The 22594-nt window shown below is 45.0% G+C and overlaps 1 protein-coding gene across 1 annotated transcript in view; it reads right to left on the minus strand.

Moving 5' to 3' along the window:
- The window catches only part of FHIP2B (FHF complex subunit HOOK interacting protein 2B), a 133646-nt gene that overhangs the window by 64352 nt on the left and 46700 nt on the right, over positions 1-22594 (minus strand). The window contains exons 8-11 of the mRNA XM_085633830.1: positions 17331-17439; positions 15281-15357; positions 14357-14552; positions 3506-3675 (exon numbers count right to left, since the gene is read on the minus strand). Of these exons, the coding sequence (XP_085489956.1) occupies positions 3506-3675; positions 14357-14552; positions 15281-15357; positions 17331-17439 (552 nt within the window). The remainder of the gene's footprint in view (positions 1-3505; positions 3676-14356; positions 14553-15280; positions 15358-17330; positions 17440-22594) is intronic.

Below are 22594 nucleotides of genomic sequence, written 5' to 3' on the forward strand. Positions count from 1 at the left end.
CTGAGATACTGGTTGCCTTTTCCAGGAATTCCTTACCTGTTTTTATAATTTCCACCCTTTTTCCCAGGAACCTCCCCACGCTATGAGATCTGTCACCTGCCAAATAATCTCTGCAGGGAGTACCTGTCCACATATCCACTTTACCAGCTGCTCATTTATGGTAGCATTTTGCATACTGCACATCAGCTCTATTATTTGCTAAAACGATGAGCATTATCCACTATGAGAATACAGAAATGGGACCACAACTGCCAAGCAAAAATATATTTTTTTAAATTAAGTTCACCCCAGAATCATCAATAATGAGGACGAATAGTGAAAAAGTAGGTGGTTATATGTAGAAGCAGATATTACTGAGCAGGAATTATGATATTCGATGCGGTTCCACCTTCCAGTCACTACACGGGTCCGCAGTGGACCACATGCATGTGCTTAGAGAGAATGAATATAACAGATGCCATTTCCAAACAGCGGCTGCAGGGCTGGGTGAGAATGAAATAAACTGAAAATATTATGCAATAAGTCATCTCTAGGAACTAGTTAACAGTTGCCGGAGTGGTTGGTTTCACAGACAAGTCCTTAAAACAGGCAGAACCTTACATCTAACCTGAACTCCTCAAGAGTCTTTGCCACCCATAGAGGTTCTGGGTGGGCTTTCTATAGACAAATTCCCTCTCAAGAAAGCCTTTAACTCTAAACTTGATTGGTTTGCTGCAGAGGATCATAAGTGAAATATTTAAAATGCACAGCTTGGGCCGTTCCCCTTTAAAGCCTTCACACACTACTTGTCTGTCGTGTAAGTCCCAAGTCCCAAGGTTGTTATTAGATACAAACACTCCCACTTTCCCTTCGAGCCCCGCTATCCCTACTAAATCTTTAAAAGAGTGTATTAAGCCTCTAAATTGTGCGCCCATAAACGCCAGATCCTTGATAAAGCACAGTACTGAATGCGCTGAATTTATACACAGCCAGCATCTGGACATCTTGTTTGTCACAGAGACCTGGACGAATGCTGCCTCAGGTCCTAACTTGATAGAGACTATTCCCCCTGGTGTTGCTTTCTAGTCATTGGATAGACCTTTAAAAAGGGGTGGCGGCTTGGCTATTATATATCGTGAAACCTTTTCTATCTCTTTTAAAGCTGTGTCTTCTACATGTGAAGCCCTTTCATTCTGTATTCAACCTATACAGCGTCAGTGCCTTAAGGGGATTTTATTATATTATTGTTTAACTTGGCCCTTCCTTTTAAGTCGTTTGCCCCTAACATCTTTTCCAAGCCACTTAAAATTCGGGCTTGAAATTAAATCAATTCTCATTTCTTTCAGGAGTTTGTATTGGCTACACAGCCTGAGGATTGTGACGATGTTGAGACGGCATTACTGCTTTTACTAATTGGCTTGTTGCAGCTGGCACAGCACTCGTTCCAGAACACTGAAATATCTGCGGCGCCTTCTCCTCTCAGTGGTTTTCAGAGGATCAAATTTGTAAGCGGAAAGAGAGCCTTTGACGCAAAGACTATGACAGCCTAGAGAAGGACACATACAAACGCTGCCTTTCTACCTACAAAGCCCTTCTAGTAAAAGAAAAAGCAGCTTATTTTACGAAACAAAAAGACAAGGCTAAGCATTCTTACAAAGAATTGTTTAATACCGCTAGGAAAATTACCAAACCAAATATCTCCAAGATTATTAGCAATCAGTCGCTCTGATACACTTGTGGAAAAAGATTGAACGCATGTTTGAAGTCTACGGCCCCAGGATGAATTCTGCTGAAGCCCTTCTTCATGCCAGTCAAGACCCTGTGCCTATCCTGCCAGACTCTCAGCCTACCCGCTCTAATTTTGCCCCTCTTTATTCTAATCAGGTCTTGGACCTCATTTTCTCAGCTAAATCAGGCTCTCCACTGGACCATTGTCTAGTTTCAGTTTTGAAATTGGTCTCTGAATTGATGGCCAATAACCTAACCACTTTGTTTAACATCATAATCAGAACTGGTTGTTTTCCTGAGGCCTGGAAACTTGCCTTAATGCCTCAATACTTCCTCTTCTCAAGAAACCTAGTCTTGATCCCAATAACCCAAAATATTTCGGCGTATTTCTTTGCTTCCTTTGCATGCTAAATTGGTTGAGGAATTTATGAATCTCCACATTTTCTCTTTCATTCAGGATATTTGTATGCATGATGACACACAATATGGCTTCAGAGGAGGCCATAGCACCTAATCTTCTCTGATTAACTCAGTTGGGGAAAATCAGAGACACTCTAGATTCAGGAGATAAGGCTGTCCTGATCTTATTTGATCTCCCTGCGGCCTTTGATATGGTCCACCACAAACCCCTGCTGGAATGCCTTGGATCCATAGGAGTTCAGGCAGTGGCTCTTTCTCTATTGAGTTCCTTCCTCTCGGACAGGAAACAGTTTGTGGCACTGGACTCCTTTCTTTCTGAGCCTTTTTCTCTTCTTTGTGGGGTCCCACAGGGCTCGTCAATCAGCCCGACCCTGTTTAATGGTTATGTGTCTGCTCTGGCACCTTTGGGTTCGTTCTGACCTCTAAAGGTGATGATACACAAATCAAATTGTGTCAGTTTCAAACCAGGACATTAACATCTGCAGCAATTTTCATGACTGGATTCTGCCCATCAATTCACGGATGAGTAACAACTGTTTAAAATTAATTCTGACAAAACGGAGGTTATTCTTTTTGCCAATAATCCTGGCTTCTGGTCTTTGTCCTGGTGGCCAGAGAAATTGGGTCCTTTGCCCACTAATGTCAGGAAGGCCAAACATTTAAGACGCATTATGGACAGTAAACTTTCCTTTGGAGACCAGCTTGATACATTGACGTCCACCACATTTTTTATGCTCAGAATGATCAAAAAGATTTTACAATTTATTTCATCAGAGTCCCACAAAACTGTGGTGATCTCCCTTATTCTGTCAAGGCCTCTTATCCTGTCAAGGCTAGACTATTGTAATAGTTTGTATCTCAACATGCAGCAGCAACAACTTCATTAGCCGCAGGTGCTTCAAAATGCCACCGCCAGACTCCTTTCGGGCCCTTACAAATATTGCTTTGTAAAATCAGTAATTCAGGAGCGTCACTGGCTACATGTCAGCAATAGGATCAAGTTCAAAGCCTTGTGTATTTCCTTTAAGGATTTGCACAATACTGGTCCTGCCTATCTCAAACATAAGTTCTTGTGGTACGTACCCAATAAAAATCTTTGTTCTTCGGGTGCTAGAACATTGGTAGTTCCCAGATTTAGGAAGTCAAACTGGGGAGGAAGAAGCTTCATCACTGGTAGAGTCAAGGCCTGGAACGAGCTACCTCTCTTTATTCATTCCATCCCCAATTTGCTCACTTCCAGGAAAGAACTTAAACCATGGCTATTTAACACCTCGGCCCGGTCTACTCCGTATTCTGATTTTTCTCATAGGAGTTAGCGCCACGACACCTTTGGCTAAGAGCACGCTCTAAAAAACTTATTAACATTAGCTGCACTTACTCTGTGCTCTCAAACTGGTCACAGTCCACCGGGCTCCTCTCCTCCGGTCCATGGATACCACGTGCCATGTAGGTCCTCCCTTCCAGGTTTCTCAGGACGAGGTTGTAGACAATTTGCTCGTGTGGTTTCTGCAGAAGGACCTCAAAAAGGCGTAGTGTGGCAATACTGATCTACAGAGGAAATTGATGCAATATAAAGACAGCCAACAAAAAGGGATCGAATGTAAAACAAAACAGTACAAAGTGTCACATGCACAGTCAGGCCTAAGAACTCTCATGGAGAACATTTTTAGGTTTAAGTATTTTTATGTTTTCAACTGAAACACAGAAAGAATATAGAGTATGTCAATCATTGTATCTGTTATTAAAGAACCCCAACTTCCCAAATGATCCCAAACTTACTAACTAAACCGCACTGATGTTTAAATTGTTTTCAGGGAACAAATATCCACATGTCTAACTTGGCCATAACCCTACAAATCGAAATGTCACCTTGTCAGTGTTATTTACTTTCAGTTCCTGGCATTCCCTTCTGAAATGGGCACGGAGTGTAGTCGCCCATGTGCTTGGTATGATGAAGGAAGTCCAAATCATAACAAGCCTTTGAGACAGCGCAAGAACGCACAGAGGGCGCACCTCTTCTACAACCTTCAGCATGTTTATCATGTGATGGAATAGGGATGATGTTCACTGAGAGAGCAGTGTATGCACAATGTTTGAGAGATGCATGTGAAGGTCAAATCCAGGCATCGCCTAATATGTTCAGACACTAGGAGACTAGTGGTGGAGGTAGTCTTTGATCAGTGTCGTAAGACTGTGAACCCCACATATCATGGCTGGGTATATGCTAGGCTCGTAACTTGTAGTACTGCTTGTTACTGATTCTCTTACTTGCCAACCATCTATGGCAATAAAGAGGTAGGAGTTTCAAGTTTCAAACATGCAGAATTGCACAATGATGACATCACAGGAAATTACATTACAACATGTAGCCTAAACACCACACTGCAGGAAATTACCTCGAGTGTCACAACCTAGATCACATTTCAAGAAAATACTTTGTGGTGTTTGATACAGAAGACATTACTTCACATGCGGGATCGCTAGGCTCAACGGACAGATACTGTATTGTGCGTCACAGAAGCATGGCAGCAGATGTGGACTGCTGGCTCCCAATTCAGTCATTTTCTATCCATTTTTAATTCACTGACCATATGTAATCTTCAGTTTTATCCCTTGCGGTTTAGGGATATCGAGTGTGGCCGTTTTAAGCCTTCTCACTACTTTCAGACCTTTCTCTAGTTTTACCCACATTCACTCAAGTATCCCAGTTCTATCATTAATTGCTTGCATCTTTAAGAGTAAACAGAGTGGAGAGAAATAAGTAATAGGACTTTTGAGAAGAGAGACAAAGATAATGTATGGTTAGAAAAGCAAAATGGGACAGTGGAGATGAGGGAAAGAATACAGAAAGACGGTAGCAAGGAAAACAAGCATTGGCATAGCCAATAGGTCTCGCCTTTGGGACCTTAGAAGTGTTTAGTTATCCAGCACAATATCCTTGGTGCAACAACATCAAGTGTTGCATGGCTAAGCACTTATAAGGTTCCAAAGGCGAGACCTATTGGCTATGCCAATGCTTGTTAATTTAGAACATTCTGCCCCAGTGGGTGGAATGTTCTAGTAGCTTTATAGGTCTTCTGCCTCAGGCTATACCTATTGTTAAAGGCCCTCACCCTCGTTATATGCCCTCGCCTGCAGCTTGTGCCTATAACTCAAGTTCAGGGCTTTTAACCGATGTAGTCCTCTGCAGCAGGCTATAAGGCTACAGTGTGGACGCCACTGACCTACTATTATACAATGCTCTTCTGCTAGCCACAAAACATCCACTTAGCTACCTAATGTATCTGCCAACTAATCATAACAGTTGAACCACTCTACAGCTTTCCCCAGAATGCACTTGGAGCCTGTTTAGAGAAGAGCCCGATCTGAGATTGTGAGATGCTGCTGTTGCATCCATGCCCCGTCCTTGGCATTACGTACATGCCTCGCCTCCTGTTGGCACACAGTTACAAAGCGTGCCAGTAAACAGGAATATGAAGTATGCTGAACATGCTGTCAGCATGTCCCTGAGTCAGCATAATCACACTTTCCCAAATCAAAGAAGTGCAAAGCAATTTGAAAACTTGGGTGACGGGTCCAATAAAGAGAAAACGATGACTCTACATAAATGTTGAACATGTAAACAATGTTGGATTTATAAATGTTTAACTCGAATCTAGTTAAAATAATGGTCTACTCTGAAGAGCTCATCATAATTACAAATGAATCATTAGAAGATTGCCCCGCGTATTATGTTCATGTGCCGATGTTATGTAGTTTTTATGTAGCACACGTTTAGCACTTCCGTGGCCAGTAAGAGCTCTCAGGCAGCATTTGGGTCTGTGGTTGTGGTTTTTCACGGCGGGCCTTCTACAGGATATGGGGCGATGGGTGCGAACAGCCTTGGCCCAAGTGAATGCAGGCACGTGGTGTGTAGTGTAAGGTTTCAACCCCAAGACTGAAGCTTGTGAAAGAGAGAGGCTCAAGACATTTATGACTTAAGACACTCTAAACACTGCCTTATTTCATGCCCGGCAAAAGCGTAAGGAAATCAGTGTCATTTTTGTTTGCTCGAGACACGCACAAGAGTGTCTTAAGCCAGAGAAAAGCTTTAATAAAGAAGGCTGCTAGTGCGAGATGGAGTACACATGCTGTATATAGAACACGGCTGAGGGGTGAAGGTAATTCTGGAATAGAGGAAGGAGCGATGCTAATTCTGGTAGCGGGAAGGGTGGTGTGAATTCTGAAAGCCAGGAGGGTAAATGTGAATTCTGGGAGTGGGGAGGGGCGATGTGGAAGCGGGGAAGGGAGATGTGAATTCTGGAAGCCAGGAGGGGCGATGTGAATTCTGGAAACAGGGAGGGGTGATGTGAATTCTGGAAGCGGGGAGGAGCGATGGCGGGGAGAAATGGTGAGGGGTGATGTGAGTTCAGGAAGCGGGGAGGGGCGATGGCGGAAAGAAGCAGGGAAGGGAGATGTGAATGCTAGAAGCGTTTTATTTGAATAGGGGATTGAAAAGTTTTTAAGTCATCTACGCAAGCCTGAATAATTTCATTCTTACCTTACAACAAAGAACACAACTTAGAAATATAGGCCCTCACTCAGTGTGCTACATGACGATAAGCTCTCTTTTAAAAATATATCTATTCTCCACTGAGTTTTTAGACACACTTGAACTAGCAGTAAGGCTATCTAACCACTCCCTTGTTAGTGTATAAACTCTAAAGTGACCGGAGAGTGAATCAAAGCACTCTTGAAAGCTACTCAATGAATAAATAACAAGCGCGGCCCCGCGTCCGTGAAAGTTAATTGTGAGAGGGGGAGCAGGAGGTGAGCCTACGGGTGGTGCGCGTGCGCTGGGGAAAGCATGTCTGCTCTTCTTCGAAGCACATACTTGTGCTTGTGGCGTGCCCCTGCACGCTCCCGCAAGGTGTATGCCGCAACAAGCACGAGTATGTGCTTCGAAAAAGGCAGAACGACGGCTAAAGGTCTCCTATGCAGCGCATGCTCGCTGCGTAGGCGAGACCTAAAAAGGGAGAATGAGAACCAAGGTAGAAGGAGAGCGAAAGGGAAACAGAGACAAAGGATAGAAAATGAGGAAAGAAAGTGAGAGCTGCAAGTAAAAGGAGAGGGGGTGAGACAGGAGGGAGCATAAGAAAGGATGGAAGTAAGACAGAGGAGGAAAGAGCGAGCAATAGTTAACAACTGGGAGCTAGTCAGGAGGCGTGTTCCCCATCAGGCTAGTACCACCCCTAAGGTGGACTACCTGATGTGAACACGAAAGGAAAATGTTACTTACCCAGTAAGCATCTGTTCTTGGCATGTAGAGCTGTAGATTCACATGCTTGGCATATTCCTGCCATCTAGTGTTGGGTCCGGATGTTTGCAAGTTGTTTTTCTTCGAAGAAGTTTTCCAGGCACAAGGGAAGGGGACTCCTCCTTTAGGTGATAGTGTGCATGGGCATCGACTCCATTGTTAGATTGCTTTCCCGGAGAGGATGAGAATGGAGCTATAAGTGTAGAATAAAGATGTCCATGCTTATGTATGTATACTAAAGAGAGAACTGCAGGAGCTTCAGGTACCTGGGGAGGCGGGTGGGCGCATGTGAATCTACAGCTCTACATGCCAAGAACAGATGCTTACTGGGTAAGTAACATTTTCCATTTGAGGCATGTGAGCTGTAGATCACATGCTTTGCATAGACTATACAACAGTATTCTACCAAAGCGGTAGCTAACCTGTAGCTGTTGCAGTTGTCTGAAAGAGTGTTCTAAGTACTGCCTGACCAACATTAGCTTGCTGCCTCGTTAACCCTAGATGTCAGCTATGGGAATGGTTCCTAAGAAAGCCATAGTAGCCTCTATTTTGCTAGTTTAATGCGCTCTAGGGGGTACTGGTAAAGTTTTTTTTGCTTTTGCATAAGATGTCTGAATACATTTGACAATCCATCTAGCAATACCTGATTTAGATATAGGATTGCCTTTGTGTGGTGGAGAAAAAGCAACAGAGTTGTTTTGTTTTGCGAAATGGTTTTGTTCTTTCTATGTAATATAGCAAAGCTTTTCTAACATCTAAGGTGTGTAGAGCTCGTTGTGCCACTGAATCTGGTTGAGGAAAAAACACAGGCAAGTCAACCGATTGATTGATGTGAAAGGCAGATACTACTTTAGGTAGAAATTGGTTTCACTGACTCGCAAAGCATTGTTGAAGGGACGCATGTGAAGCTTGCATGATGAACAAGCATGATGCAAGACGCCATCATTCCCAGCAGTTGCATGAACACTTGAGCTGGTAATGAGTGGTTGGGCTTAAACTGAGCGATTAGAGTCTGAATATTGCGAATTCTGGCTGCATTGGGACAAGCTAGAGTTTTTTGACTATCTAAGGTGGCTCCCATATAGGTTTGTGTGTTAGAAGGATGGAGATAAGACTTTAACACATTTACTGTAAACCCCAGTCGATGCAGTAACTGTTATTTGAGAGTGCTGGAGACACTTTGGGTAAGTGCTGGCTTTGTTGAGCTAGTCGTCCAAGTATGGGAAGACATGAATGTGCTGTCTTCGTAGGTGAGCAGTGACTACTGCTAGGCATTTGGTGAATACTCTGGGAGCAGTGGTGACTCCAAATGGAAGCACTTTGAACTGGTAATGCTGCCCGCTTTCACAAATCTGAGATATTTGCAATGAGCGGGATGTACTGGAATACTGAAATATGCGTTCTTTAAGTCTAGAGTAGACATAAAGTCGCCTTGCTGTAGAAATGGGAGCACTTGTTGAAGTGTCATCAAGTGAAAATTATCTGATAGTATGTAATGATTTCATTCTCTGAGGTCTAGTATGGGTTTGAGAGAGCCGTCCTTTTTGGGTATTTGAAAATATAAAGAGTGCACACCTGATCCATGATATTGTAGCGGTGCGGGCACTATGGCTTCCTTCAGTAGGAGAGACTGAACCTCTTTTTTGAGGAGGTGTAGATGCTGTGGTGATATTTTGTGTGAACGTGGAGGAATGTTTGGAGGATCGTTGGTAAGCTCCAGGCAATAACCAGATTGAATAATTCCTAGCGCCCATTTGTCTGTAGTTAGGGAGGAATTGAGGAAGACGTCCCCCAACAGGTGTTGAATGATTGGGGGGAAGCAGAGGCAAAACACGGTTTGTTAGGTGGGGGGGGGGTACGTGTTATGGAACCTTTACCCCTACCCTTACCGTTGTTGCCTCTGTACCCTCCTCTAAAGAAACCTCTTGATAAGGTGGACTGATTTTTGCCTTTGTATGGTGTAGAAGCAGTGTCTGATGAGATTTTTCTTGACCCCCCACAATAGAAGGAGCGACTAAAGGAACCCCAATTGGACGGGGACTGTAGGGCTCCCATAAATTTTGCAACATCTGTGTCCTTTTTCATTTTCTTTAAGGAGGTGTCTACAACGGGACCAAAGAGATGTTTGTCGAACAGTGTGAACAGAATGGAAGCTTGGACTTCAGGTTTAAACCCAGAAATTCTTAACCAGGCGTGTCTTCTTAATAAAACACTGGTATTAATGGCCCTAGCTGCAGTGTCAGCGGCATCTAAAGCACACCTAATTGATGAATTAGAGATGAGCTTCCCTTCTTGCATTAAGTCTTGAGCTTTGGATTTAAGTTCATCTGGTAGAAATTGGAGCATTTGCTCTATATCGTCCCAGTGCGCTCTGTCGTACCTGGCTAGAAGGGCCTGAGTGTTAACAATACGCCAGTGATTTGCTGCTTGCGCGGCTACTCTTTTCCCGGAGGCGTGTATTAGTTTAGATTCTTTGTCTGGCAGGGGGGCATTCCCAGACATTTGTGAGTTTGCCCGTTTACGAGCATTAGAAACCACTAAAGAATCTAATGGTAATTGTCCTTTAATAAAAGCTGGATCTGATGGTGCAGGTTTATATTTCTTATCTATTCTAGGGGTGAGAATGTGTGCACGAACCAGGTCTTTAAATATGTTGTCCGCATGTCTTAACATACCTTTGAGCATGGGCAGTGTGTAGCTTGATCTTTGTGAAGTACTAAGTGTCTCAAAGAGAAAGTCCTCCTCTAGGGATTCCTTATGTAATTGAAACCCATGATATTCCGGAGCCCTATTTATTAGCTCTATATAGCCTACATTATCATCTGGTGGAGAAGGCTTTGTAGGATAAAGGTCAGGATCATTATCTGTGGGTGAATCAGTATTCTAATTCGTCCAGGGGTTTGCAGGCATAGTATCATCTCGCCCATCACCATCATCCTCATCATCGGGTGTTTGTGTTTGAGGTGAATTAGTAGGTGTTATCAGTACATTTTTGTTTTATGGGGAAGGAGGTGATAGAGGAGGAGGAGAAGGGTTAGTACCAACATGTTTCTTTTTAAGAGGAATGTGATAAGGGTCCTCTGGCTCTGGTTTGCGTTTAAGTGGCAATTTGGTGGAAATATGTCCAATTTTAGGGTTAATAAACATTTATTTTTCCGGTTTGCAAGGCGGGACTTCAAAACGGGGATCCTGTTGCTGTAAAGGAACATTTTTGTGTCTAGGTGCAAAGACTTTCAGTGGCAGTGTTTTGGTGCAGAAGCTTTCGGATCCTAAGAAGCTTTTGATTTTGTTGAAGCCAGCTCCGAGACTGGTTTAGGTTTTGAGGCCCAAGGTTTCGGCCCGGTGCCTGAGTGTGGCCGACTCGATCCAGAGCTGGAAGGCTTTTGTGTGTGTTTCGGTGCCGAGCCGGAAGGCGGGGCGTTGGAAACATTTTCTCGGTGCTGACCGTGGCCCGAAGGCGGAGGTGGGACCATAGTATTTTTCTTGGGCTGACTTGGACTTTGGGGCATGGGAGGATCGGTACTCACGATACGCTGACCTTGAGGAATCTCTTCGTCCATCTCGGAGCCGGATTCTGAGATGGACACGATCTCCTCATGTTCTTCTTTTTCCTTGGCTCCAAGTGCGTCCTAAGTCTCTTGTTCAGAATCTTCTCCCAAGAGGTCCGGAACGGTGCCGATGTTTTGACTTTGCATTTTGTGACATCGAGCCCGACGGTCACGGAGCATTTTCTTCGATCAGAAAGATCTACAAGCGTCGCTGTCCTGTTCGTTGTGCTCTGGGGATAAGCATAAGTTGCACACTTCGTGTGAGTTGGTGCACGGAAACTTTGCGTGGCACCTGGGACAGAATTTAAATGGAGTCCGATCCATGGATTGCAAGGTGGACCGACGCAGCTAGCCCGATGGCCTTCCATGAATTTTCAGATTGAAAAGAGTTTTATAAACCGATCCGATACGCAATCGAAAAAAATACCGTCAAGGGTAAGTGGATTGCGCACCGAGGGGAACCCGAGGAACGGTTTCGAACCGGACCCGATGGCGGAAGAAAACAATCTAACAATGGAGTCGATGCCAATGCGCACTATCACCGAAAGGAGGAGTCACCTTAACTCGGGACTGGAGACATCTTCGAAGAAAAACAACTTGCAAACATCCGGACCCAACTCTAGATGGCAGGAGTATGCAAAGCATGTGATCTACAGCTCATATGCCTCGAACATGAGAATTTCACCATCTTGGTTTTTGATGGAATTAGGCTCACTGAGTCAGGGTTATGCCCACTTCCCACAGGAAGTGGTCATATAGAGGGTGTAGTCACCCTAAAGATAAGTCCCCCATTGGCTACTACCTGTTACTTCATTAACTAAATTGAGTTTTTAGCAGCACCCCTGATGCCAGGAACTTACATTTTGACGCATCCCTTGCAGTAACCAAGGCCTCTAACAGCTCTGAGACAGAGCAGCTGTCAAGGGACGTCAGCACCGCAGAGACCCACTTCCAAAGTGGCCCAGCTTTCCTGATTTTTCACCCTACAACTGGCGAGATCGACAACCACGAGGACCTTTGAAGCAGAGCTCAGTCGACCTATGTACTCTGAACCCGACGCCCCAGCCTGGGTACTGACGAACCAGCTGTGCCCCCATGCTCTCTTGTAACCCTAGGACCCTGTTGGGAACTCCCGGACTAGTCCTCAAGTTCCCTTCTGCAGCCTGCTTTTAGATACCCCATCTTCTTTCCACCAGCGTAGCACGCATAGCTACCAACCCGAAAAGCACTTCTACACCCGGAGGCCACAGATCAGGTTACATATAACTGCTGGTGGTACTTTGGACCTTGGCCTCCTACAACCCTAAGTCTCAAAGGAGACCCACACAAACCGACTGTAAATAACTGCATGCAAGATATCCCTTTTTTCCCCATAGGAAAGCATTGCTGCATAAAGACGCATTTATGTGAACATTTTACTTACCTGTAAAAACTGATATTTAAAAAAGTTCTTACTTGATAACGAAGTTCTTGGCATCAAAATTTACATAGAAATACAACGTATTTTTTTTAATAGGTCTCGGATTTATTCTTGAGTGTGTGTCTTATTTATAGCCTCTGTGAGTACAACAAATGCTTAGCACTACCCTCTGATAAGCTTCAACTGCTCGCCCACACTACCACAAAAGAGAGCATTTAGTGTTATCATTTTGCCTCTGTAAACCAATAAGGGTTGTCTGGACTACACCACGCTTCTCCAATGAGTAGCTCGTGAGCTAATGGGAGCTCTCCAGCGAACTGTGAGTAGCTCTCCTGTGTCTGTGCAGTTTTCAGAATTCATGAGCTGGTGGTCGGAGAAAAAAGATTTTACTTGACTGAATATGTTTAGAATAAAATTGAAAAGTGTGAATTGAAGACGAAAATGTGTGCAATGTCAGAACTCATAAGATATTTGGAGGGAAATTCTTGAATTTCCAAAATATTTTTAAAGCTAATATATAGATGATAAATCACATAGCGATGGAGAGACTTATGAATATAATTACCTTTGTGCAATGAGAATAGCAGCAACGGCTGTAGGCATTCCAGATTGACAAAACCTCTTTTTCACTTTGCTACTGGCAACCCTGCCTGATGCACTGAGGTGACTGAACATTGCTCGTAATCTAGCATAGCGTGGCCACTTATGTAATCTTGTCTGATGTGTACACTATTGCAATACTAATAAGACTAGTAGATTGTTACAGAAAAGGTTGAAGACCCCTGCTTTAAACAGTGTACGTCGTTTTGGTCCACTATAAAAAGAGCCAGCTTCCTACATGGAGCAGATGACAAGTGACATGGTTAGAGAAAGGAGGAGCGGGATCAACAGAAAGGATGGGAAGGCATAAGAAAGGAGGAATGGGCAAAGGGAGGTGAGAAATAAAAAGGCACAGGGATGGAGAGATAATACAGCAAAAGAGGTTGAAAGAGAAGAGAGAAGGAGTGACAGAGAGGAGGGAGAGACCAGAGTAATGTGATAAGAACTGAGAGAATGAAAAAAATGAGGAAAGGTGGACAGAAAAGAAACAGGGTTTAGGCGAGGACTAAGTGTGGAGGAGAATGAAACATTAAGATATATAGAGAAAGAACAAGGAAAAGAAATGCGTGGAAAGGGAGTAGCAGTGGAGGAAGGGAGGACTGGACTGGACTCAAAGAGCTAGATTTAGAATTTTGCAAGAAATTAGGTTTTGACTGGTAATTATTAAGTAGGTAATGCTGATCCTTTTCCAAAGCAGAGTGGCTATACCAAGCTGGGTAGCTACACTGAGGGAGGGGATGGGGGGGGTCGAATTCCCATTGGATAACTCCACAATTCTCTTCCCAAGAAAGTCCCAGTAAAAGGATTTTTTTCTGTAGGTAGACATTTTTAAGAGTGGAGTGAACCTAATCTGCGAGCAGGAAGTAGCAACCCGGATGGGAAGCCGCGTGGAGTCAGACTGCTGCCACACTGAGTCTCAGAATTCCTGATCTGTTTAGCTCTTGCCACTGTCTACTTTAAAGAAGCAACAAGCTCTGGGTTATCGGGTCTTGATGAAGTATGCCCAAGTAGCTGCAGTGTTGTAGTCGCAAGGACATATGTCAATGTTTAAAAAAAAAAAAAACATTTGTGAACTTGCAGGTACTTATTGTGCATTGGTGTAAAAGAAATGTATAGTGTATTTGACAATTACATGTTTTTATACATCAGTGTGTACATTTAGGGCGTATTCGGTTTTTTTTTCTTTCTGCAACATATAATAGTTTTGGAGGAATCATTGGTTTTGCATATGTTACTGGCTCTAGTCAAGCAGAATAATTTCATAGCCAGCCAGGTGACAGCAATGGGAGCCTGGGTAAGTATTCCAAAGACATAATTTCAGTTTGAAAGGCTCTTTGTAACACCTTTCCTTGCAGCAGCACATACCTCGTCAGACAAGTGATTGCAGTGCTCGATAAGTTGCCCGCGCAATGGGTGCCGGTGGTGCGAGTCTGTGCGAGCTTCGCGCCGCCTCTCACTGCCCAGCAGAAAGAAGACCACCTCCTCTAAGAGCGCTGGGGCTGTAATCTGCCGTACAAGAGCCGTAATGACTGCCGTGGAGGTCAGTATGCAGTACTCAGACCTGTGATACAGGGGGGAAGGAGACAGGGAGTCTGTAACTTTGTAGCAGGAACAAAAATATTGAGGACCTCTGGAAATTCTGTAGAATCTCCACCTCAATCTGGACCTGTAGCTGCTCCGCCAATTTGTTATTCCAGCCCACATACATCTGTGCCAGTGCACCCCCATAACAGTTTTTGCACCTACCCCACTACCCTATTGTGTTAGTGAGACACAGAACCTCTACTAATGCAACCCAGTCAGTTCCTGCATCAGTTGCCACTATTCCAGTATTGAAATCCACACACAACTCAGTCAATTCACGCCATTCACAGCCTTCAGCACCTTTTGCTATTTTGGTAATGGAACCCGCACAGAACTCTCCCAGTGTACCTCAGTCTTGACCTGCAACACCCCCGGCTATTCTGGTACTGGAACCCACACGCGAACTTCTACACAGTCCTATTGGGCAGCACCACTCACAATTCCAGTACCGGAGCCCACACACAGCTGAACTTCAGTCCTGCTCTACAATGCCAGTACTGGGACCCACGTACAACTCACAATAACATCAATCCTGACATGCATCATCATCTCCTATTCTGCTCGGAAATACACACACAAAGAAGCTCGGTCAATGCACTCAGTCCAGCAACTTCCAGTGCACCCATTTCTCACACACAACTTATAACAGAAACTCACCCGTAAGCACCTTCAGAGTGCCAGCGAATCATGTCTAGCAATACTTACATTTGCAGGAGCTGTGGCTGCAACAACCCGTAAAAGAGCTGGTCAGATATGGACTTTGACAGCACAGAGGCCAACAGCTAACAAAAGAAAGACCGAAGGAGGACAAATAAGCAACGTAGTCAGAAAAACGGGGTTTAACAAGCACAAAGTGATGCCATTCCAGTCTATACAATGACTATGGATATCCCACACTACCTTGTACACTACGGGTGGCAGCTGTGTGGCCTTAAGGAATCTTCAAGTTTTTATGATCAGAATCTCAAACCATCCAGGAAGAAGAGGCGCTCAAGAAATATCTTAAAGCTTTGAAAAAAAAAAAAGAATCCATGGGCACTAGAAGATCGTCTGCATGTTAATGGGGACTAAAGCACAAGCGTGTGCAAATGCAAGGAAGGTGCGATTGTCCCCAAAAGAAAGGAAAAAAAGGCATCAGCATGCGGACTACACAGCACCGATCATGCCAGGCCCATCAGAGAATGTGTTCCTAAATTCCAGGATCATCTAACTTCTCACTGAGTAGAATATGCCTTGGTGCAGGACAGGGCTGTCTAAAACTCTTGGTGAGAAGCTATCCCCGAGAGCTAACTTATCTGTGTAAGGTGAACATCATACTGGACGCTTAAGAGCTGCTTGACACCCCTCAAAATTGTGCCTCAGGACCCATACAAGCTGACAAATCACTTTAAGGACGTACCCCTAAAGAATGTGGCTCATTTCCTAAAACATCAAAACACACATAATGTGAAGGAAGAGAAGCTTGCAAATGGCGTAAACCACTGGCAATTGCTATGGGTAGGATTCCATACAGTCATTTTTTTGCCCACTGTGCCACTCTAGACAGAGGCCCGTCTTATGCAAATCAGTACTGACCCTGCTCCTTGTGGAACAGTCCATCCCAAAATGCCGAAAAGAGGGGCCCTCCAGAAGGAAACACAAACAACCCCACACCAGTTTCAGCTTTGTTAGGCCTTGTCAATGAGGTACAGCTTGAATCCTGTGGCAGACTCAGTAAGGGACCTAAATCTGGGCACATTCTTGGCCACTCGGATAGTTACATCAAACACACAAATGCAATAAATTGCAAATAGTCTAAACCACTGGCAATTACTTTGGGTAGCAGCCCAACCCATCGTTTTTCATCGACTGTGCCACTCTATACATACTAGTCCTGATGGGACAGTCCACCCTGAACTGCCAGGCGAGGCCCCTTCGAGAAGGTAGGTTACATCATCTGTTCCCATGAGGAGCAGGGTCAGTGCTGATTTGCATACGACAGGATCTATCTTTAGAGTGGCACAGTCGGTGAAAACAGATGGGGTGGAATGCTACCCAGAGCAATTGTCAGTGGTTTAGATTATTTGCAAGCCTTCCTCACATCACCCTTTGAGTGTGTGATCACTTCCCAACACAGCCAATAGACTGCTGTAAGGAGAGCAGACTTAACTAAACTGTGTGGCGCAGCCTGGACCCCTCCATGAAAAATGCTCCTGAATTCCAACACTAACAAGAGTTGACTGCAGAGCGAGCAGGCCTGGCTGCTCAGCACAGGTCAACCTGAACCCCTTGAAATAGGCTCCTGAATTCAAACACGAACTGAGAGTTCAGTGTGTTCCTGCACCCAAACACCATCCTTTGAGTCTTTTCTTTTTTTTATTGTCCTCATTTGTCACAATCACTTGCGACAGACCGTCTAGTTCTTCATTTAGCCATCTGCCCTACCACAAAACAAAGCTGGGTTTCTCAGTAAAGGGGGTTTCGACTTTTATGGGCTAGGCTTTGACAGACACCACGTCTGATAACCCCATTTGGCCTAATCATCGTGGTGATGGGGAAGAGGGGGGGGGGGATTCACATTCAGTCATCTATCTTGCCATTGGGCTGCTCCCCCCTACTTTCTCCTAGCCAGGTTACCAAAGGGGCCCACATTTTAGTTATTTTTGTATGAGCACGACTCGTGTCCATCTTGCATACATACGCGACTAAGCTCAGCCATTCAGCCTTAGAAGGGCAAGAGGAAGATATCCACTGCTTACCATCCTCTCAGTCTTACCGGGTGTGCTTCTTTCACAAGATGATCACAGAAATCAACCCAGAGCATAAAAGCATCCAAAGCCTCTTTCCCTGGAAAAATTTCTTCATCGTCAGGAGGAGGTGGAGACCTGCAAATTGGAGTATTGTTGTTAATATATATCAGGCATAGGGGTGTCAAACACAACTATGGTAACTTTTAAGTCAAACTTTATTGCATAATCAAATAAACGTCATTCCAATACATTACATATTAAACTACCCTAACTTCCTAACCTGACAGAAACTAAAACCATGGTTAGCATGGGTGCTGGGTTGTGAATTAAAACCATTTTTTATATGTACAGTGGTGTCATTGATTATGTCATTTTAGATGCTGCAGTGATGTTATACCGAACAAGAAGCACAGCGCAAGTTGGGCAAACCGTCTTTAAAACTTTGTTCCAAACATTTTCTGCTATAGCACGCAAGCCATTGATGTAAAGAGAAGGGCACCGCTTTTCAGTATATTCAGAGACTATGGTCATCAGCAGCACATACTGCAAATGAAAAATGTTACTTGCCAGTAACAATGCCCAGTTTTGCATGGTCAACCACAAACATCTTGCCTTCCTCCTCCTATATTTGCTGACTTGGGGCCTTTTGGCCTTAGGGCTCTTTGCATTTTACCACTGCTAACCAGTGCTAAAGTGCTTGTGCTCCTCTCTCCATAAAACATGGACGAATTGGCTTATACCCAATTGGTAAATTTAATTTACTAATAAGTCCCTTGTGGAGTGACATCCCATATACCCAGGGACTGTACAATAATTTCTACCAGTGGGCCTACATCACTTATTGTGCCACACACTTAAGTAGCAGTGTTACACTAAATTGTGGACTTGAATTTCAAACCACCTTGCAAGCCTTAAACTCCCCTTTTATTACATATAAGTCACCCCTGATGTAGGCCCTAGGTAGCCCATAGGGCAGGGTGCTGTGTAATTTAAAGGTTGGGCATGTACTTGTACGTTTTACATGTCCTGGAAGTAAAAAAACTCCTACAATCGTTTTTCACTACTGTAAGGCCTATCTCTCCCATAGGATAACATTGGAGTTACATTATTACATCTAATAAGCTATAATTTCCAAATGGGAGCTGGTGGCTACATCATGTTTGGGGTCTTTGAAACTGTCATGATAAACCCTCTTTAATGCTAAAGTCTGATTTTTCATGACAATTTCGAAAATGCCCCTTTTAGAAAGTTGGCAATTTCCTTCCCTTAGCCCTTTTGTTTCTATAGCCTGTCTTGGGTCACATAACTGGGTGTAGCTGACAGTTAGACTTTGTGAATTCCTCCCAGACATTCACTCAATAGAGGGATTAGAAGTGCCTTAATGGGCCATCCGTTGGCAGGATGGGAGGGCGGAGCTGAGCACAGCTGCACTTACAACTGAATAGCATGTGCTCTGCCTTCACACAAAAGACCTAATAGCCCTGCATTGTCACTACAGCCAGTGTGGCCCAAGTGAAGGGCAGGTAGAGAATTCCATGCACTTCAAATACACAGACTAAAAGCTTCTCCCACCTCCCAGAACTAGGGCAGCAGGGTATAAAAGAAAGACTGGCTGTGCTGCTACAAGGACTGCCACTCGCTTGGACTGGCACTCAGAAGGAGCTGCTGCCCTGTTGTGATGACCTGCTGCTCTCCTGCCTGGGGATGAAGAACTGGACTTGCAACTTCATCTTGAACCCAGGATCCCACAGTGAGTCAAAGGTTTAGTCCGCTGGTCTCCTGATCTGAGCTTCAGGGAAGTAACACGATCCCTCTTGGCTCCTGGACAAGTCTTCAGCAAGCTTCTGACCCCCAAAAGGTGTCTCTCAAGTCCTGGGCCTTTGGGGTGGCTCGTGAGCTCTTACATTCAAGCCTTTAGGCTTTCCCTGACCACAAATGGGCCTGTTGCACTGAAACTGTGCTGCTTGCATGGAAAATCAGCTCAAACCGCCACAAGCTCGTATCTTCACACAGCAAGCATCAATTGCTTGCGTGGACTGCCAACGCAAAGCTCAAACCCGCCCGACGACGTCCAACCAGCTCCATCGCGGTCGGGCTGAACTTTTGACTTTGACCTGGTTAAGCACGACCAGATAGCTTAGGTTGGCGCCTTATGCGTTTAGGCACTATATTGCAGTTTATTCTTTAAAAATTCTGGTTCTACTGATTGGATGTTAGTCGTTTTGGTCTTGTTTTATTTATTAAATTAAGCTCTATTCTGCTAACGTGGTGTGGGATCTTTTTGTGTCGTGTTTTTCGCAGTTTTACTTTTTGAAATGTTACACAAATACTTTAGGCATTGCTGTGAGAAAGTGGCTCTATATATACTGTTCCCTAATAGGTACAGGGTGTACAGAGTCCACAGTCCCCAAGGGTTTGACAGAGGCTAAAGTTAGATATAACCTTATTCTCTAAAGTGGTAGCTTGGTCGAGCAGTAAGGCAGTATCAGAGGACAGTGTAAAGCATTTGTTGTACACACTCAGTCAGCAAATGGTTTCAAACACTCAATAACTGAACTCTAGGCCAATGGTTTATATATAAAAAAATATATGCTTGTTTTATTTTAGAACCAACACTTGGCATTAAAATATACTTTCTCAGAATGAGATGCTTTATATAAATACTTTTACAATATGCAATTGACTTTTGTAAACAGTTACAAGTGGTTGCAATAGGCAACACTATTTTAAACACAACAATGCATTGAGCTCAATGGAAATTTCAAGTTATTTGCAACAGATTACTTTTAGGATTACTTTTGGAATTCCAGGACTGGATCCTAGATTCAGTCCTGGGTCAGTACTTGGAATCAAGTGATGAAAGTCGACTTAATTACTGTGATGATTTTTGAACAATATTTAGCTATTTTAAAAGGTGACACTTAAAAAATATTTCAAAGAAGACAGTCAATGATTGCCTATGGAAGAAAATTCAAGTTGCAGGTACAGTATGTTCTCGTTACTTTTGTAATCCAGTACTGGGTACCTAGACTCAGTACTGGGACCTTTATCCAAAACAGGCAAGTAATTACGTTTTCAGATATTATACGATTTTTAAAGAATATTTAAAGATTGCAGAAATTGACACTTGGAAGAAATTTCACAGAAAAACAGTCAATGATTTCCTATAAGAGAAAATTGGGTTACTGGTAAGTACAGTTGTAAATATTTTTCAGAGTCAGTGCTGGGCACCAAGATCCAGCACTGGGAGCTCACCTAAGAGCAGGTGAGTGTTTTCGTTTTCGTTACTCGGCTGATTTTTGGTGAATATTTTAAGATTTGAAAAGTCCACACACAGAAGAAATTTCAGGAAAAAGCCAGTCAATGTTACCCTATGAAGAAAATAGTTAGCGGTTTAAAGGTAAGTACTCGACTGGCAGAGTTGAGGTTCTGGGCATAGACTCAGGGGTCTCCCAGGGTCAGGCAGGTACTGTTGGTTCACCCTCAGCGACTGGTGCAGAGAGAGTTAGGCCCAATGTTATCCTATGAGGGATAGGGGGGCCTTGGTTGGTGGCTGCTGACTAGCAAGCCATGTGGCTGTGGGAGCTGGGCTCCTGGTCACTTACTCAGCGCAAGTGGGGAAGTAGGTAGGTGTAGAGGTTGCACTGCCAGGGCCACTCAGGCGGCTGGGTGCAGGGTGCTTTTGAGCCTTCAGGCGCTCAATTGATTTCAATGGGAAATCTCCGGTTTAGAAAAAGACTGCAAGCTCGGGGACGAGGGTTCTTCAGGTGCCACCACCACTTCGAGAGGTAAGTTGGGTAGTTGGAGGATAGGTAGGTACCCCGGGATTGGGCACAGGGGGCCGTGGGCGCCGCGTGCAGGGGTGCCTTTTGGTGTCGGGAAATCTTATCCTCTGTTGATCGCGGTAGGGGGGCACCTTGTTCTGAGGCTGCAGGCTTCTTCAGGAGTGTCGAGGGAGGTCCTTGTGTGCCGGACTCGGGGTCACAGTCGCCGTGGGGTCGTCCTCGTGGTCTTTGTTCACTCCGGCACTGGCCAAGCTTGGCTGGTGCAGAGTGTGCTGGGTTCGCGGTTCCGGGCTGCTGCCAGGGATTAGAGGTAGGTTTTGAGTAAAGCCTCTACTCATGGGAGTCTCAGGGGCTTAGAGCCAAAAGGTATCCAGGTCCTCCGGGGTTTGTGAGGTTGCTGGCCACAAGAGATGCCGGGCTGGAGCAGGAGCAGGAGCAGGTTCGAGGGTCAACAGGCCGGCAGGGCTGGGGCCAAAGCAGTTGGTGTCTTCCTCTTCTTAGCAGCTGCAGGGCAGGTCTTCTTTCTTCTTGCTCTTCTTTGTATTTCGGAATCTGGGGAAGGAAGGTTCAGGGTGCCCCTAAATACTAGATTTAGGGGCGTTACAGGTAGGTGAAGGGCAGGGACCAATGGGTCCCTGTCCTGGTGTGGGTACACCCCCTATCCTGCCTCTCTCCTGTGGGAGGGGGGCAGTAGCCTAGTCCTGATAGGGTAGGGCTTCCCATTTTCAAAATGGCGAGAGCCCGGAGATGTGCTTCACCTCGCCTCCCCCACCTGAGGGGTGGGGTTGGCAGGCTGGCACATCCCCTGTCCTTATTTGGGGTTTCCGGCCAAGCTTCCCGCCAGAGTGGGGGGTTGCAGTGGCCTGGGGAAGCTCACAGAGGCGGCATGCCTTTGAAGCTTCCCCCTGCCCATCCTGGGGGAGGAGATTTAGCACCTCGCCCAGGATGTGCATTGTTGCAGGCCCAGGAGAGCAGGGGCTCTCCCACCCAGGGGTCCAGCAACATGTCTGCTGTGTGGCAGCCTAGGCAGCCTCAGAGCAGACGTGGATTGTAGGTTAGGTTTAAGGGGGCATCTCTAAGAAGCCCTATGGGGTGCTTGGTACATTAAATCCCACACTGGCATCAGTGTGGGTTTAATGTGCTGAGAAGTTTGATACCAAACTTCTCAGTCTTCAGTGTTGCCATTATGGTGCTGTGAAGTTTGTGTTTGACGAGCTCTCAGCACCATGTACTCTTAAATGGCAGCACTGCACTTACAGTGCTCAGGAATGGACCTGGGTACTGTAGGGGTACAGGGCTCCTGCTCCTGTGCCCACACCATTGGCATAAGGCACCCAGCTAGAGGGGTGGCTGATGTATGCCATGGCAGTGTAGGTGATGGGCATGGCACACAGGGATGTGTGCCATGTCGACTTGTTTTTTTCTTGCACCCAGACACCCAGCCTGCAAAGGCAGTGTGTGTGTAAGGGTACAGGGCCTCCAAGGGTGGCACAATGAGTGCTGCA

The sequence above is a fragment of the Triturus cristatus genome, chromosome 11 (assembly GCF_964204655.1).
Source record: "Triturus cristatus chromosome 11, aTriCri1.1, whole genome shotgun sequence".
Classification (NCBI taxonomy): domain Eukaryota; kingdom Metazoa; phylum Chordata; class Amphibia; order Caudata; family Salamandridae; genus Triturus; species Triturus cristatus.